Genomic DNA, 15,683 nt, shown 5'->3' on the forward strand with positions numbered 1-15,683 from the left:
TGATATGTCTTTGAAGAGACATGTAACTTTTTGTATCTTGGTATGGGCAAAATGAGTCTATCATATATCTTCTTTGATTTTCATGCCAGTACCACCCATATAATGATATCATGCAAATCATTGGCTGTAAATTGAAAGGTCAGTGGCAAAAAGTGTCAGAATTGACATAGTCTGATACCCTTTGACAGCCACTTGAATCCCTTTGTGGGATTCAAACCTGCAACCTTTTGGTTACCAATTGAGATAATTAACCGCTAGGCTGAACCACAATTCTATTCATTGCATGCACTCTGTGTCATTGAACGCTTGTCAAGTTCACACACCAGGACATCGTCTGTTCACAATTGGGAATTTTGCCTGTGAACTGAATATTAACCATATTAGCCTTATTTACTCTTGGCAAAATGTATGGCTATTGTGAATGACTACTGACTAGCTGAATGACTAGTCTGGGCATCATAAAACAACTCTTGTTGTACTCAGGAGAGCGGCGTGACTCTTCCCTGCTTATAGCTCCAGTATTACTTCCTTTGTTGAGCTATGCAGTGATGGTGTTTGAATTCAGTTTTGTCATTAATAATGCATCACAGGACCCCGGGGTTGATTGACAACTTGTATTTCACGCTTGGCAGACCAGTTAATTTAGGAAGCATTAGCAAAGCTTATTGTTATTTTTACTCTGTTATGTATGAAACGAACACTGTCCCAGACTGTCAGAGGACAGTTAGGTGATTTTGAACACATCAGACAATAAGTGTCATTAAATCAGCTTGCCTGCTGAGTGATATGATGTTAATCCCTTGGTCCTGTTGTTGTAGGATATTACGACAGCGGGAAACCCTTAAGTTTCCTTGAGCTTGAGCTTTCCACACAAGCTTTACTGGATTTGGCACAGCTTTTCAGCAGAATTAGATATTTCTTTCAGATTGTGTTCTTTTAGCTTGGAACATTGATGACAACTAAATATTATGATTGTGCTCCGCTTGTGGTGTCTCCTATTACTGATCAGCACTTTTTGTAACGTCTCTGTGAATAGTGTAAATAATGAATGCTGACTCCTTTTTTTGTGTGTCTTTTCTTTTCTTTTTGGTAGGGTAGTTCTTCCTTAGCAATGTTGAGTTTTTTGGTGCTCTACCTTTGGCTGTTGTAAACCCAACCATTCTTAGAACATGTATAACACAATAATGTGTGGCATGACACATCACATATGATCAGAACATATTTGATGAATTATAAACATTTCTGGATTTTGGACCAATGAGATTTCACAGTGGGCAGTATCCTGTTTTTTTTTTTTTTTTGGGCGGGGTGGGGGGCTTGTTTTGAAAAAACTTACAAGGAAGAGGTAGTTTTATCTTTTGTTGATTTATTATATTGTGGCTTTTTAAGCTGGTTATGGTAAAGTTATATTTAAAGGTGCCCTAGAACCAGTTTTTACAAGATGTAATATAAGTCTAAGGTGTCCCCTGAATTAAGTTTCAGGTGTCTGTGAAGTTTCAGCTCAAAATACCCCATAGATTTTTTTTTTAATAAATTTTTTTTAACTGCCTATTTTGGGGCATCATTAACTATGCACCGATTCAGGCTGCGGCCCCTTTAAATCGCGCGTTCCCTGCACCCCGAGCTCTCGACTATAATACAGTGCATTTACAAAGTTCACACAGCTAATATAACCCTCAAATGGATCTTTACAAGATGTTCGTCATGCATACTGCATGCCTGCGTCGGATCATGTGAGTATAGTATTTATTTGGATGTTTACATTTGATTCTGAATGAGTTTGAGGCTGTGTTCCGTGGCTAACGGGCTAATGCTACGCTGTTGGAGAGATTTATAAAGAATGAAGTTGTGTTTATGCATTATACAGACTGCAAGTGTTTAAAAATGAAAATAGCGATGGCTCTTGTCTCCGTGAGTACAGTAAAAAACGATGGTAACTTTAACCACATTTAACAGTACATTAGCAACATGCTAACGAAACATTTAGAAAGACAATTTACAAATATCACTAAAAATATCATGTAATCATGGATCATATCAGTTATTATCGCTCCATCTGCCATTTTTCGCTATCGTACTTGCTTGCTTACCTAGTCTGATGATTCAGCTGTGCACAGATCCAGACGTTTATACTGCCTGCCCTTGTGTAATGCCTTGAACATGAGTTGGCATATGCAAATATTGGGGGCGTAGATATTAATGATCCAGACTGTTACGTAACGGTCGTTGTTATGTTGAGATTTGCCTGTTTTTCGGAGGTCTTTTAAACAAATGAGATTTACACAAGAAGGAGGAAACAATGGAGTTTGAGACTCACTGTATGTCATGTCCATGTACTGAACTCTTGTTATTCAACTATGCCAAGGTAAATTAAATTTTTGATTCTAGGGCACCTTTAAAAAGTGATTTGTCTTTTCTTTTTTTTTTCTTTTTTGAAAATAAGACAAAAATACAAGCTGCCACAAATATTGCAGCAATTGATTGAATTTACATTAATTATTGTGCTCACTGGAGACTGGAAAGTAGATAGCAGGCACAATAATGGCAGTACAGCCCTTCTTGATTGTTTTGGGTTGAATGGATCACATGACTGTGTCTCTAGAAAAAAAAACAAACAAACAAAAAAACAGTTTACTCATTTTTTACTTTCAGATTTTTCAAGTAAATTTCAATTAATACAACAAAATGTCCTGATACAAATGATCAATTAAATATCTAAGTGGACTGAACACAATGACATAAGGTTGTGATAAAATGTTCAGCAATTGTGTTGTTTTAGCTTATTTTAATTAGGTAAATTGAACAAGCAGTAATTTTGTTTTCCAAGTGCGTGACTAAACATGCATCTTCAATTTTGAATACCATGTTTTTTACAGTCCACACTACAATGCAAAAACAGCTTTTTAATGTTTCTACTTTTGAGTGTTTTTACTGGACAAAAATGCTGTCTCAGTGTGGACGGAATGTAAAAAATGTTTTTAAATATACACGGATATACACTGTAGCCTAAGTGTTATGTGTGATTGAGTAATGGCCTGTTAAGCCCGGGATACACTTCACGATTTTTGGCTGTCCCAGACGAAAGATTGCCATCGTGTAACAATCGTGGCGATTTCTGTGATTGTGGCTCTTAAAGGTGGTACAGAGGATCTTTTCGTCAACTGAGTATTTGAAATGAGCGCATGTGTAAGAACAACCCCCTTCCTTCACAGCTCATTTCGAGGGAACGCCTCCCAAAACTCGTGCACGAGTATTGGAACACGAGTGTTTGTTTACCACCGGCATTCGCTGTGTTGTGTTAGTGGATTCATTATGTCGGACTCACCGCAGGTAACTCATAATCTGCAGTTGTTACTCCTGTCTCCTGACAAAAACATTGCATGCGGCGCCTGTGGAGTGTGGAAAGTTACTGGAGCGCGCAGCCGCGCACGTCTCTCACAAGGAACATCGTGGCAGTGACTGACAAGCCAGAGGGCCAATCCGCGCACGTCTCTCACAAGGAACGTAATGGCAGTGATTGACAAGCCAGAGGGCCAATCTTTTACGCGATGATCGCGTAAACGATTGGCTGATGTTTTTAAGGCCCTACCTCGTGCACAGATGATGTATATTAATATTATTCCTTTCATTGCACCTAATAAATAGTCTTTTATCAGTTAGTAAAGACAGTTTCAAGTAATATTGCAAAAATGTATAAAACAAAACATCCTCTTTACCACCTTTAATCGGTGGTCCTATGTCATACAGTGAGAGAGGTTCAAAGGCAGCCGTTTTCCCAGTCTTGCGACCAAAGATAGCCTTTGATAATTTTCTGACAGTGTCAGAAATTCAGCATGATCAACACACAGTGTGTTTGCTGCTACAACCTACGTCTACTGACCAGCCAATAAAAATGCGACATGAAATCAACGCAACATTAAAACTGCTTACCTCAAGCTCTTTTCCCCTCTTCTTTTCCCACTTCCTTTTTATTTTCAGCACTCATAAAATCTTCAACTGCCAAAGTGTGATTCAACATGGTGTTTTAACTCAGTACCAGTACCCAAAAAAGGTACATGGTTCCGTTGTATTAGGGTCACTGGAAATGCTAGAGTGTTGGCAGAGGACGTGTAAGCTGAATGTAAATGAGTTGCAGAAATAGAATACATACTCAAGAACACACACGTTTATATATATATAATGACATATGTATATAACAGTGTTACGTTGGATTGAGATGAGGTCATTGAAGAAGGGGGAGTGACACACAAGCCCACACGCATACAAACAGTGTAAAGGTTATACGAATATTGGATTGAGATGAGGTCATTGACGTGGGGGGAATAAAACACACACACACACACACACATACAACACACAATTCCCTGGATACTACTACTGCACATGCCCCAGCCATTATTTCTCTCTGCAGACAACCTTAACCTAACGCCAGCAAGCAGTGGCCAATTTAGCCCAATGACATAATGCGTTATGATGGGCAATCAAGCCTGACTTCTGCTGACTCCCTCATAAAGCTAATGAAATCAATAGCAGTGTGAAAATGTGCACTGCGCCCGTATGCCTTTCAGTTGGATTGCTAATACAGAATAATATTTTTACGCAGTTTATGTATTCGTCTCAATATAAACAACTTGCAATTCAAAAAGATTAACTAAGATAACTGAACTATAGGAACAGGTTTTATTATGACAGCATTCCATATTGGGATGTGATAGTCGACTTCATAAAAATAAATAAATTCAGACAAACACTGCATACGCTTGGCCTTTAAAGCTGAATAGCAATATGTTGACCCAGATACAGTGATTATATTTACCAGGCTTCGGTCTTGTTTACTTCTTTTTGGAAGAGCACAATCTTTATAAAAGTCTTGTACAGCTGAATAAAGCATAAAATATATGCTAATCTTCAGTATAGTGATCTTAATCTTATGTTATCAGGATAAAAAATATATAATTTTTTAAATTTGTAAAAGATAAGATAATATGTTATGGCAGGGTTTACAGTCTGCTGTCCCCATTGTGAACTGTACCATTGTATTGAGTGTGGATTTGGACTCTGGCTTTAAAGAAAAAAATAGTGAAAAAAAGGCAGATGCTGCTTCCTGTGGAGATTAACCTCCAATTAACATTCACATTAATATTCACCCATCCAGCCCTGCTGATTTGAAACCCAGCCTCCACTCTCTATAACAAAAAAATAGAGTGAATAACACCTGAGTTGACATAGCGTATTTATTTATGCATTAGCGTTTTTTGTTAGTTTGTTTGTTTGTTTTCTGCTAAAAACACTTTTAGATCATTTAGATTTAGATTGACCAGGCCAATTAACAACTCAATATTTGACCATTTGTAAATATATAAAAATTTGTAAATATATAAAAATGCCAGAATGACCACCAGAAGTGCCAGAAGTGGAAGTTATTCTTATGCCAGTTCCAAAATTCTACCATTGTTGTTCTACGTACAACGATGTTGTACATAAATACTTTTTAAATTATTTTTGAGTAAATATTGTGTAAAATATTTATGTAAAATTTCACAATTTCTCATGAGAGAGAGAGAGAGAGATCCAGAAAATATGCATTAAATTGATCAAATATGACAATACAGACATTAATTTACAAAAAAGTATTTAAATGCTGTCCTTTTGAGCTTTCTATTTATCAAAGTATATTGGAAAAAGTGTGGCTTCCAAAAAACATATGCATTGATGATAAAAGGGATAATAGGAAATGATCACCAAATCAGCATATCAGAATGATTTCTGAAGGATCGTGTGACACTAAAAACTGGAGTAGTGATGCTGAAAATTCATTTGAAGATATATTCAAATAGAGAATTTCAATCATATTTCAAAATATTACTGCTTTTACTGTTTGTTTGTTTGTTTGTTTTTATTAAATAAGTGCAGCCTTGGTGAGCTTTAGAGACCTCTTTCAAAATCAAAAATGAAGTTTGTACAGTACATCTAGATATTAATCAAATGTTCAACAAGATGTTTAAAGCAGAACACAGTGCTTTCCAGATGACTTTGTTATGTCCCAGTTATTCTTTAGATAGATATGTTTGCCAGTTTTTTAAGGCATGATTTTGACACTATTTGTATTGCGGGAGATTGGTGTCAATGAGTACACATTAGCATGTTATATGTGCACATGAATTGGCAAAGCTGTGGATGAATTAAGATCTTGCCATCTGGTGAGTAGGCGGGGGAGAGAGAAAATGAAGATCAGTGTTGGGGAGGAGAGGGTGGAGCGGGCATGTGTCTCTGACTGGGTAGGCCATGACATAGAGCACTAAATACGTTATTAACGGCACACCATATAATTAAAGACATTTAAACACATTGAAGTAAATAAAAATCTGAATGGAATAATACTGGGCATGTTTCAGCTATTATCCTGTCATAATTGTAGGTTGCTGATTCATAAATGTAGACTCATCAAGCTATGGATAAATGAAATCATGTGTTGCTTTTCCTGTTTACAAGTTGTGTGAATGAATGTGTTTGTCATCATGTGCTTTGGAGACTTACCAGCTTTTGAATCCTTCCAGGGTTCCACAGAAATGAAGACATGAAGGCCATTGAAGTTCTTCCAATCCTTAAGGAAAAGGTGGCATTCTTATCAGGTGAGCCAAAAAAAATAAATAAATAAATAATAATACTTTTATTCAGCAAGGAGGATGCAGTATGAAAAAAAAAACAGTAAATCAATTATAGAAATTTCTATCATGAAACTCTAGATGTTGCAGGCTGATTGTTGAAGTCTTTAACCCAGCATACAGCACAGCTGAATGGCTTCCACTGTATCATTATCCAGTGAGCTTTTTGCTCAACAATCAAATACTTGTTTGCTGTAGCAGTTTGCAGCACACTTTCAGAAACCCTCCATCTTCCCCAGCTCCACCTGTACAGATCTGCAATCTGCGATATTCTGTGATTCATATATGCTTGTACAGCAGCAACATGTCTTTTTGCTCACAGCAGCTTGTCATATGTCTACTGGCAGTGGCAAGTTCTGTTCTTGCTCTGCAGCAGCAGCTAAAATCAGTAGCAGCAGCAATAACAGCAGCAGCAGCGTAGCAGTTTTATTCCACTAAGACCAAACACATGAACATTGTTATATGCCTTACCATGCCAAACTCTTAGAGATTTGTAATGACAGAAATAATGTTGCAAAAGTTTTCTATTTATAATAGATGACATTGTTTTGAACTTAATGTTAGTGTATCATGGTTTCCACAAAAATGTTAAGCGGCACAAATATTTCCAATATTGATAGTAATACTAATACTAAGAAATGTTATTTAAGCACAAAATCAGCATATTTCTGAATTATTTCTGAAGGATCACGTGACACTGAAAACTGGAGTAAATGCTGTTGAAAATTCACAGAAATAAATTACATTTAAAAATATTAAAACAGAAAATGGTTGTTTCCCACTACAGATAATTAAGCCAACACAGTCTTTAATAACACTGCTCAAGAAACACATGAGAACACAAAAGATATATTAAACAACCACGATAAACTAAGATGACACTGAACAATGAACAGAGGAAACAAAGTGAAACTAACGTTAACACAACACTGTTTTCACCTAAAAATGGAAAACCTTTTTCCCGTTTTGGCCATTCATTCAGCTGTGTTTTGGGGGCCTGGAAATGCAAATTTTTGAAAGCAGCTTTCAGAGTGCAAGTTTTTGAATACAATACCTTTATCATCTCTGTGTAAACAACAAAAATGCGGATCTGTGAAATGATCATGCACGTTTGGCTCGAGTGCTCTGTAAAAGAATAGTGCTTTTCACACTTGAAATGGTTAACCCTGTGTCATTCTAAACCCAGGTAAACGGAATCCTGGGTTATCTTGCTGCACGTTTCACACTGCTCATAATTTACCCGGGGTTAACAATTAATCCTGGGTATTCATAAGCTGACGTTTCACATTGTACATTCCTAAACCCTGGGTTAACATTCTTATTTGCATGTTGGTGGTGTCAGTGTCATCGATTGGATAAACGTAGCACGTGACCTTTTTACATAAGCTCAAGCATTTTGCTTCCTCGAATTGCCGACTGTACCATTGAGTTTATACTGAATGGACATTTCGGAATATAAAGCTAAGAATGAAATGTCTCTTCTTCACTCAAATTGTCGCATTTTCAGTCAGCATTTGACATGTACAGCGATTTTAGTCGTGAATCCGTATGAACGGGAATTATTTTTAAAGCGTTTTCATCTAAAAACATCTGACATTCGTTGTCATGTAAATGTACCATAAGGGTTTAAGTACACAGACAGAGTAATCAAAGGAACTACGATCAGGGGAGAATCACAGAGGACTCAGGCAAAACGGAATGAATGTGAAGCCAAAACAGAACAAGATTGTTACAATTACATTCTAAGCCATTTATTTAAAAGTGTTTGCTTCTTATCCAAAGGCCTGGATTTCTATGAATATTAACAAGAGGAAACTTATTTGCAGTGACAGTCTTTAACACTCTCAGATATATGAGCTCAAAGGCAGAGCAGCATCACTGGGGAAATGCAGTGAGTGTTTAGCTGGCTGCTGACCCAGATAGCTTACGAACATCTTAATCTTTGGCAGGCCAACTTGCTTATCGTCAGCTCAGCTTGCCTAAGTAGAGATAAAACTCATTTCCAATTTTGCCCTTCTTCCACCTCTGTACTTCAAAGAGAGTTTAATGGAAGTTGGTATGGAATAACGATATGAAGCAATGATATTACTCTATTAGGCATCATATTCTGTATTAGACAAAAACTGCAGCTAGTCAAAGAGTTTTACTCAGAAATGTATTGGCGTGGTCAGCCAAGATAAGTAGGCCATGGTGTTCCAAAGCATTACTATATACAGTAGGTATGCTAGTTGGACTCAATTTTGTTTTGAGATGAGACATTGCCCTGCTTTACTAATGCTTGAGTGACACAGATGTTGTTGTTCCAGCCAAACAAATTGTGTTTTTATTTGACCTGCAGGTGGAAGAGATCGTCGTGGAGGGCCAGTCCTTACATTTCCAGCCAGGAGTAACCATGACAGAATACGACAGGAGGACCTTAGACGACTTATTGCGTACCTCGCAGGCATCCCCAGGTACTACTTGTGTTTGTGCGTCTTTGTGGCAGTGTGAACATTATTATGCAACACAATTCATAGTCATAACAGATCAGGTGCAGCCAGTCGAAACATTGAGGGATTGATTCCAAGGGAGCACAGGCATGGAAGCCAGCCAGCAGCTGGAATTGTAAAGTTTCGGTTCAGTCACCAATGTGTTCACCTTAACAGCTCAAGGAAAGATAGTCCTGCATTTGATATACAACCCCAAAACATTTTGTAAAATGCAATAAAATCAAGAATCTCTGATTTGTTAATTTTCTTGAACTTTTATTTAACTGACAAAAGTACAAATAAAAGATTTTCCTTATTTTCACTGACCAGCTTAATTGTATTTTGTAAATTTAAACAAATTTTGATTTTGGTGGCAGCAACACACTCCAAAAAAGTTGGGACAATGGCATGTTTACCACTGTGTCACATCACCTTTCCTTTTAATTACACTTTTAATCATTTAGCAATTGAGGATTTCAAATGGATTTTTCAAATGGAATTTTTGCCCAACCTCACCTGATAAAAGTCAGCTGCTCAGCAGTCTGTGGTCATCTGTGTCTGATTCTCCTTTTCATGATGTGCCATAAAGTTTCAATAAGAGACAGATCTGGACTGCAGGCAGGTAATCAAGCACATCTCTTCTTCGGTCTGGAGTGTCTAAGAAACCACTGTGATGAAGCATGTGCTGAATGAGGCCTGGCATTGTCTTGCTTCCCTAGAAAGTCATCTTGATGGCAGTATCTGTAGGTCTCTGTACAATCCCAATATACGCCTCCACGTCAGAACTCTGCGCCATCTCTGCGTACGGTCGATGTATATAGCTTTCTCCCTTAAATTAAAAATCTATGCGCTTGTTTTGAACTTTATATTAGTCAAAGAATCCGCGTTTTCCACATTGATATTAGTAAAAAAATGTTACCTAACCACCACATTAGCATATTGAAATGATTTCTGAATGATCATATGACATTGAATCGTGTGAACAGCTGCTCAAGGAAAAATAGACATGCATTTGATCTATTTTTGGCCAATTCATTTTAAATTGCCCTTTCAATAAAAGTGTGGTTACATTTACTATTGTTCTTTGAATTTTCACCGGCAAATCCAGTCATTTTAATAGGAATCCATGCGATTAGGAATTTATCGTGAAGGGGTTCGCAGCAAGTTCAGTTGGACGTGTGAATTCACTGCATTGACATACAGAAAGTGACTTTTGTGTGAGTGGTGCTTCATACTTCTGCACTACTGACAATAGACAATTGACCTTTTTTTCTCCCAGTTTTTTTTTTTTTTTTTTTTTTTCCTTTTTTTAATTTTTGTCACCTTTGGGTTCCTTTCTGCTGTTGCCTCTGACTTGCTTAGTTGGGGACACTCTATATATTTAACAGTGTTTTTAATCTGCCTGCATTGACACCATTGTATGCAAACTGAATTGAGCTGGACAATGACATCGCTGTTTTCTCCAGAGCTGATGTATAGATAAATTAACTAAATTAATAACTATTGATTTTTACAATGGAATGAATCAATACTGAATTTACTTAAGCTGGACAATGACAGCATTTTCTTACAGAGCTGCTGTGCAGCCAAAATTATTCACCAGTTATCACTGTAAAGCTGCTTGGACACAATCTGCATTGTAAAAAGCGCTATATAAATAAAGGTGACTTGACTTGACTTTTGTTGTTAGGCTGTTGTGCTCACTTGGGTGTTCAGATGTTTGCTAAGGTTGTTACTAGTGTGTTCTGGGTGGTTGCTAAAGCATTGCTTGGGCATTGCTGGGTGGTTTGCTGCACTTATGCTAACCGGTTGCCAGGGTGTTCTTTGCAATTGTTAGGATGTTGCTAGGTGGCTGCTAGGGTGTTCAGAGTGGTTGCTATGGCATTGATGTGTTCTGAGTGGCGTTGCTGCAAGGGTGTCTCAGAGTGTTGCTAGGGATGTTCCTAGTCAGATGATATGGTGCTTTAAAAGGTTGCTAAAGTGTGTCTAGGTGGTTACTAGAGTGTTGTGGTTGGTTGCTATGGCATTGTTAGGTGATTGCTAGGGTGTTCACTGTAACTGATAGTGTGTTGCTAGGCAGCTGCTAGGGTGTTCTGGGTGGTTGCTATAGCATTGCTAAATGGTTGCTATGGTGTTATGGAGGGTTACTACTGTAGTGTGTTTCTAATGAAAGGAAAACTACTGCTCAAGGAAACACCTTCACTTCTTGAACAAAAGTTTTCATTTTGTTTAATTTAATTTGTTTTCATATCTATATTCATATACACGTCATGCCTGTGGCAAGGAGATGGCTAAGCTTTTCCCAGTCTTACACACACTCTACTGCATAGCCGTTCTCTAGCAGTCACAGAGAACACCTTAGCATTGCTGTGGTGAGTTAAGGATCATTTGCATTTGAGTTAAAGTCTAGTAAATTTATTTATTTATTTATTTATTTTGTGAAATCCTGATTTTGTTGTTGATTTGTTTGGTTTTAATTTTTGGTTTTGAAGCTTCCTGTTCTCTGGTTTGTTTAGACATCACATGGCCAGTTTGTCTTTTCCCTGCTGTGTCCTTCTGTAGTTAGCATTGATTTGACTCAGTGAAACTCAACCAGCTCCACGTGAATCTCTGCTTTCAGCCAGAGGGTTCCAGCTCTGCACAGTTCAAAACTTTATGTAGGTTATCATTTGCCTCAGGGTTCTTCCAAACTTTACTTCTGTTATGTTGTCCATAATCACTGTTTGAGCCACACTAAATAATACATGAATTAAATCTCAACTTCTCGATGAAACACATTGGGCCTCATTCATGAAACTTTCATAAATATATGAGTAAATTCTGAGTAATTTGCGCATAAAACAGACATCTTCCTCATAGAAAACTATGCTCCGGATTCACAAACGCTTCGTAAACATCAGATTTTATAGTCAAGCCTGTGTATGTTAATGAATTCCAATCATTCGTAAATAGGACGCGAGGCACGCTCATTTACAATTAGCATAATCCCAGCCTATGAATTACAACTACGCAAATTACGTGTCCATGAACGCTGTGGAATCTTCTGAACTCCCTCCTCTGGTTTTGCTCCAGTAAATTGCATAAATGCTAAAGAGACTAAATGGCCATATGCCTAACAATAAATATTCAGTGAACGTGTGTCCGCCAAAGCATTTTTGACAAGCTAAAAAAATGTCAGGTCCTCCTCTGAAAACGGCCATCTGGTGGTGTTTGAGACCACTTTGGAGGTGCAGCATTTTTCCAGCTAAGACCCTTAGGTTGTTATGATGATACGGAATATGCCAGGCAGTAATGTGTTACTAGTATCTCATTTGCAAGAATATTACTCAATATAAAAATGCATTAACCAGTAATATTAAGTTCTCCATTGTTGTTCAGTTGTTGTAGAACTTGTCCCACCCCTCCTCCACTGTGATTGGACGGCTGGGTAAAAAGAGACAGTGACAAGCGCTGTCAAAAAAAAAAAAAAAAAAACATATATATACATGAATGAGGTCCATTCTCCACTTTTGCACAGAGTATATGGCAGTTTGAAAATAAATAACACACTTTAAAGGGCATAGAATTTAGTAGGGGTGATAGGGACATGTCCCTATACCAATATCCAGTGACTACTGAATTGTCCCTAGCAATAATTTGACTGCTTTTATGTCCACACCTTTTACGTCCCCACCATAAAACCTACGCCGTTCCTTACTTCTGACCCTTTGCTTGGAAGTGCAGATATTCAGTATTATGTTGGAGACACAGATGTGGCCCCTGGTTAGGAAAACAAGCGTTTAGTGAGGGAGTGTATAGACGCTTACGGTTGTTGGTTTTGGTGTCTGGTGTATATCAGATAGCCAGGGGTGTAGATATGTTGTTTGGCCTGAAACTGCAGACTTTAGGCCACACTGGTTGTCCTCCATTCCTCTTCCATTTCTTTCCTCCTTCCATTTCTTCCCTCCTAAGAATATTCTCTTTTCCTTACTCTTGGGTTCTCATTCTTTCAGACTGTAAATGAACATTCCTTGCCTTATACAAGTTAAGCTCCATGCCATCAATTACCACATAAAATAATTATAACTTGTCCATCAATTAGTGAGATCAAACCCAAAATGTGTGTATAGTATTGCCCTTAAAATGGATGTGTATAGGGCATGGCATTGCACCAGGATAAACGTCTAAACACAGACTGTTTTGAATGTACACCCATAAGACTTTTACGTTTTATGTGTTGATATAGACTAGTATAATAAAATCACTTCTATTCATTATTTTAACTCATATTACTATATAAAACAAGGAAAACTTGTCATTTTCACATGATGCAATGATAACATCAGAGACTGTTTACTGTTTACAGAGACAAATTCATCCACGGGAATTACACACAACATTCATCCATTGAGAAAATTAGTACCGACACTAAAATAACGATTTAAAGAACATTACATCAATTAATATAAATTAAAGTTTATATAAGCACTTCAAATTACAGGCATGCTTTCTTGCTTAATTATTTATGTAAAGTAAGATTTGTAACTATTTTTGAAACAAGTCTCTTATTGAATTTTCAGCAGCCATTAGCTACTTAATATTTTTGTTATTTTTCAGGATTCTTTGATGAACAGAAAGTTTGAAGAACAGAATTTGATTAAAATATAAATCTTTTGTAACATTGCAATTTTTTTACTGCCACTTTTGATCAGTTTAATACATTCTAAAAAATAAACAATTGTATTGAACCCATACTTTTTAATGGTAATATACATATATCACCCCACATCATGTTATCCCCTTCTCTTTTCTCTCTGTCTCACTCATCTTATTTCACATCATTATTCCATCATCTTTCACTCTTCCTCCCCCTTATCTCTTTCTCTCTCTCACTCTCTCACAGAGAGGGAGGTCAGAATGACTTTGAGTTGTTCAGTGCTCATTCCTGTTTAAGAGTCAGACCAGCGAAGTGCAGCTGTGGATATGAAAACACTCTTGAGTTAACAGGCTGTTTTTCAAGCTAGAGAGCTCTTTAGTTAGCATTTTATTTGTTTATTTTTGTCCTACAGCAGTTTTCTGTCAATTTAGCAAGAAGGATTTCTTTTACCTTTTACATATTATATGTGGGTAAGTGGTTTTTTTTGTTGTTTTTTTTTCCAAGTAAGGTCCCTTCACATTATATCTGATGCACTAAATTATTTAAATCGAGAAGGATTTGTAGATATCTCTGAAAAAAGCGGCTCTCATTTAGCTCTCCCTAATGATGTGAGTGTCAGCAGTTTGCAGAAGAGCTGATGCTGTGTTTTATTTGTTTGTGTAGTGAGGAGGTGAGCAGACATGGATTCACGGTCATCGTGGATATGCGAGGATCTAAATGGGACTCTATCAAACCTCTGCTGAAGATCCTACAGGAATCGTTTCCTTCCTGCATCCACGTCGCTCTCATCATCAAGCCTGACAACTTCTGGCAGAAACAGAGGACGAATTTCGGCAGTTCCAAGTTTGAATTTGAGGTAAGCACTTTAAACATGTTAATGTAATTTTAAAGAAAGTGACAATAAATTAGAAGTTATGTTTATATTATATTCAATAAGATATTGTTTTGGATTTTTCTAAAATCTGTTGTCTGAGATTACATTTTTTTTTTCAAGGAAAAATTAAAGGAATAAAAATAAAGTGATAACAAAATCTATTTATGTTTTACTAGAACATTCTATCTTGCTGGTGTGAAAGTAGAGCTGTCAAAATTACCTCTGACCTATTTCAACAAACAGCTGAGAGGAAGACGCATGCAGTAATGTTATATTTAATCTGAAGGCTTAATCTCCCAATGGAGGTTTCTTAAATTAACACATCTAGTGCAGCACAAGCTTAAAAAGTGTTATTATATTGTAATATATATGTAATTGATACATATTAGGCGTTTATAACTGCATCACAAATATGATTTGAAGCTGTTTACACCTAAACACTGGAAAATACATATAATTGCATCAATATAATGCAGACCAGACTGTCTTGAAGTTCTGCTCTCTATCCACCACCAAGTCTCAAGTGTCCACTATCCGCTCATGTGTCTGCTGTTGTCTCTAATAACATGACCTGAGATGCAATCTCTGGAATGTTTTTTCTGGCTCCTTTAAGTAAAGTGTTCAATGTAACTGATCCAGTAGGGTTTGCATTCATCATCCAATCAGTGTTTAATTGCAATGTTGTTTTAAATAATGATTGCAGCTTCTTGGAAACCTCCCACTGACACAAGTGATCCATTCAGAACCCAGAGCTGCCAAAATATTATCAGAGGTTGCAGTGATCTGTTTTGGTTGTTGTAAAGATGTCACATCAAAAAGCACACCCGCATGTAAAATAATACATTGTGATGGTAAATTGCAAAAATGAAGACAATTCGCCAAAAATGTATGTATATGTCAAGACTTGTGGAAACAGTGCAGAGATATCAATAGCAAAATCAAGCAGATATCAAAATAGAATTCAACAGATATTAAACATAATTTCAAAACCTAGTGTGTTGCCTACTGATTCTGCAATGCAGTGTTGTTATTGTTAACTA

At 37.0% G+C, this 15,683-nt stretch overlaps 1 protein-coding gene across 4 annotated transcripts in view; it reads left to right on the forward strand.

Annotated features, from left to right (window-relative positions):
• The window catches only part of triob (trio Rho guanine nucleotide exchange factor b), a 188,572-nt gene that overhangs the window by 56,505 nt on the left and 116,384 nt on the right, over window positions 1–15,683 (forward strand). For all 4 annotated transcript variants that reach the window (XR_007179212.1, XM_048153955.1, XM_048153954.1 and 1 more), the window contains exons 3-5: window positions 6,558–6,632; window positions 9,004–9,118; window positions 14,433–14,625. Coding sequence is in view for 3 of the 4 variants with exons in the window: in XM_048153955.1 (XP_048009912.1) it covers window positions 6,558–6,632; window positions 9,004–9,118; window positions 14,433–14,625 (383 nt within the window). In the remaining variant the exon portion in view is untranslated. The remainder of the gene's footprint in view (window positions 1–6,557; window positions 6,633–9,003; window positions 9,119–14,432; window positions 14,626–15,683) is intronic.

Source organism: Megalobrama amblycephala, linkage group LG13 (assembly GCF_018812025.1).
Source record: "Megalobrama amblycephala isolate DHTTF-2021 linkage group LG13, ASM1881202v1, whole genome shotgun sequence".
NCBI lineage: Eukaryota > Metazoa > Chordata > Actinopteri > Cypriniformes > Xenocyprididae > Megalobrama > Megalobrama amblycephala.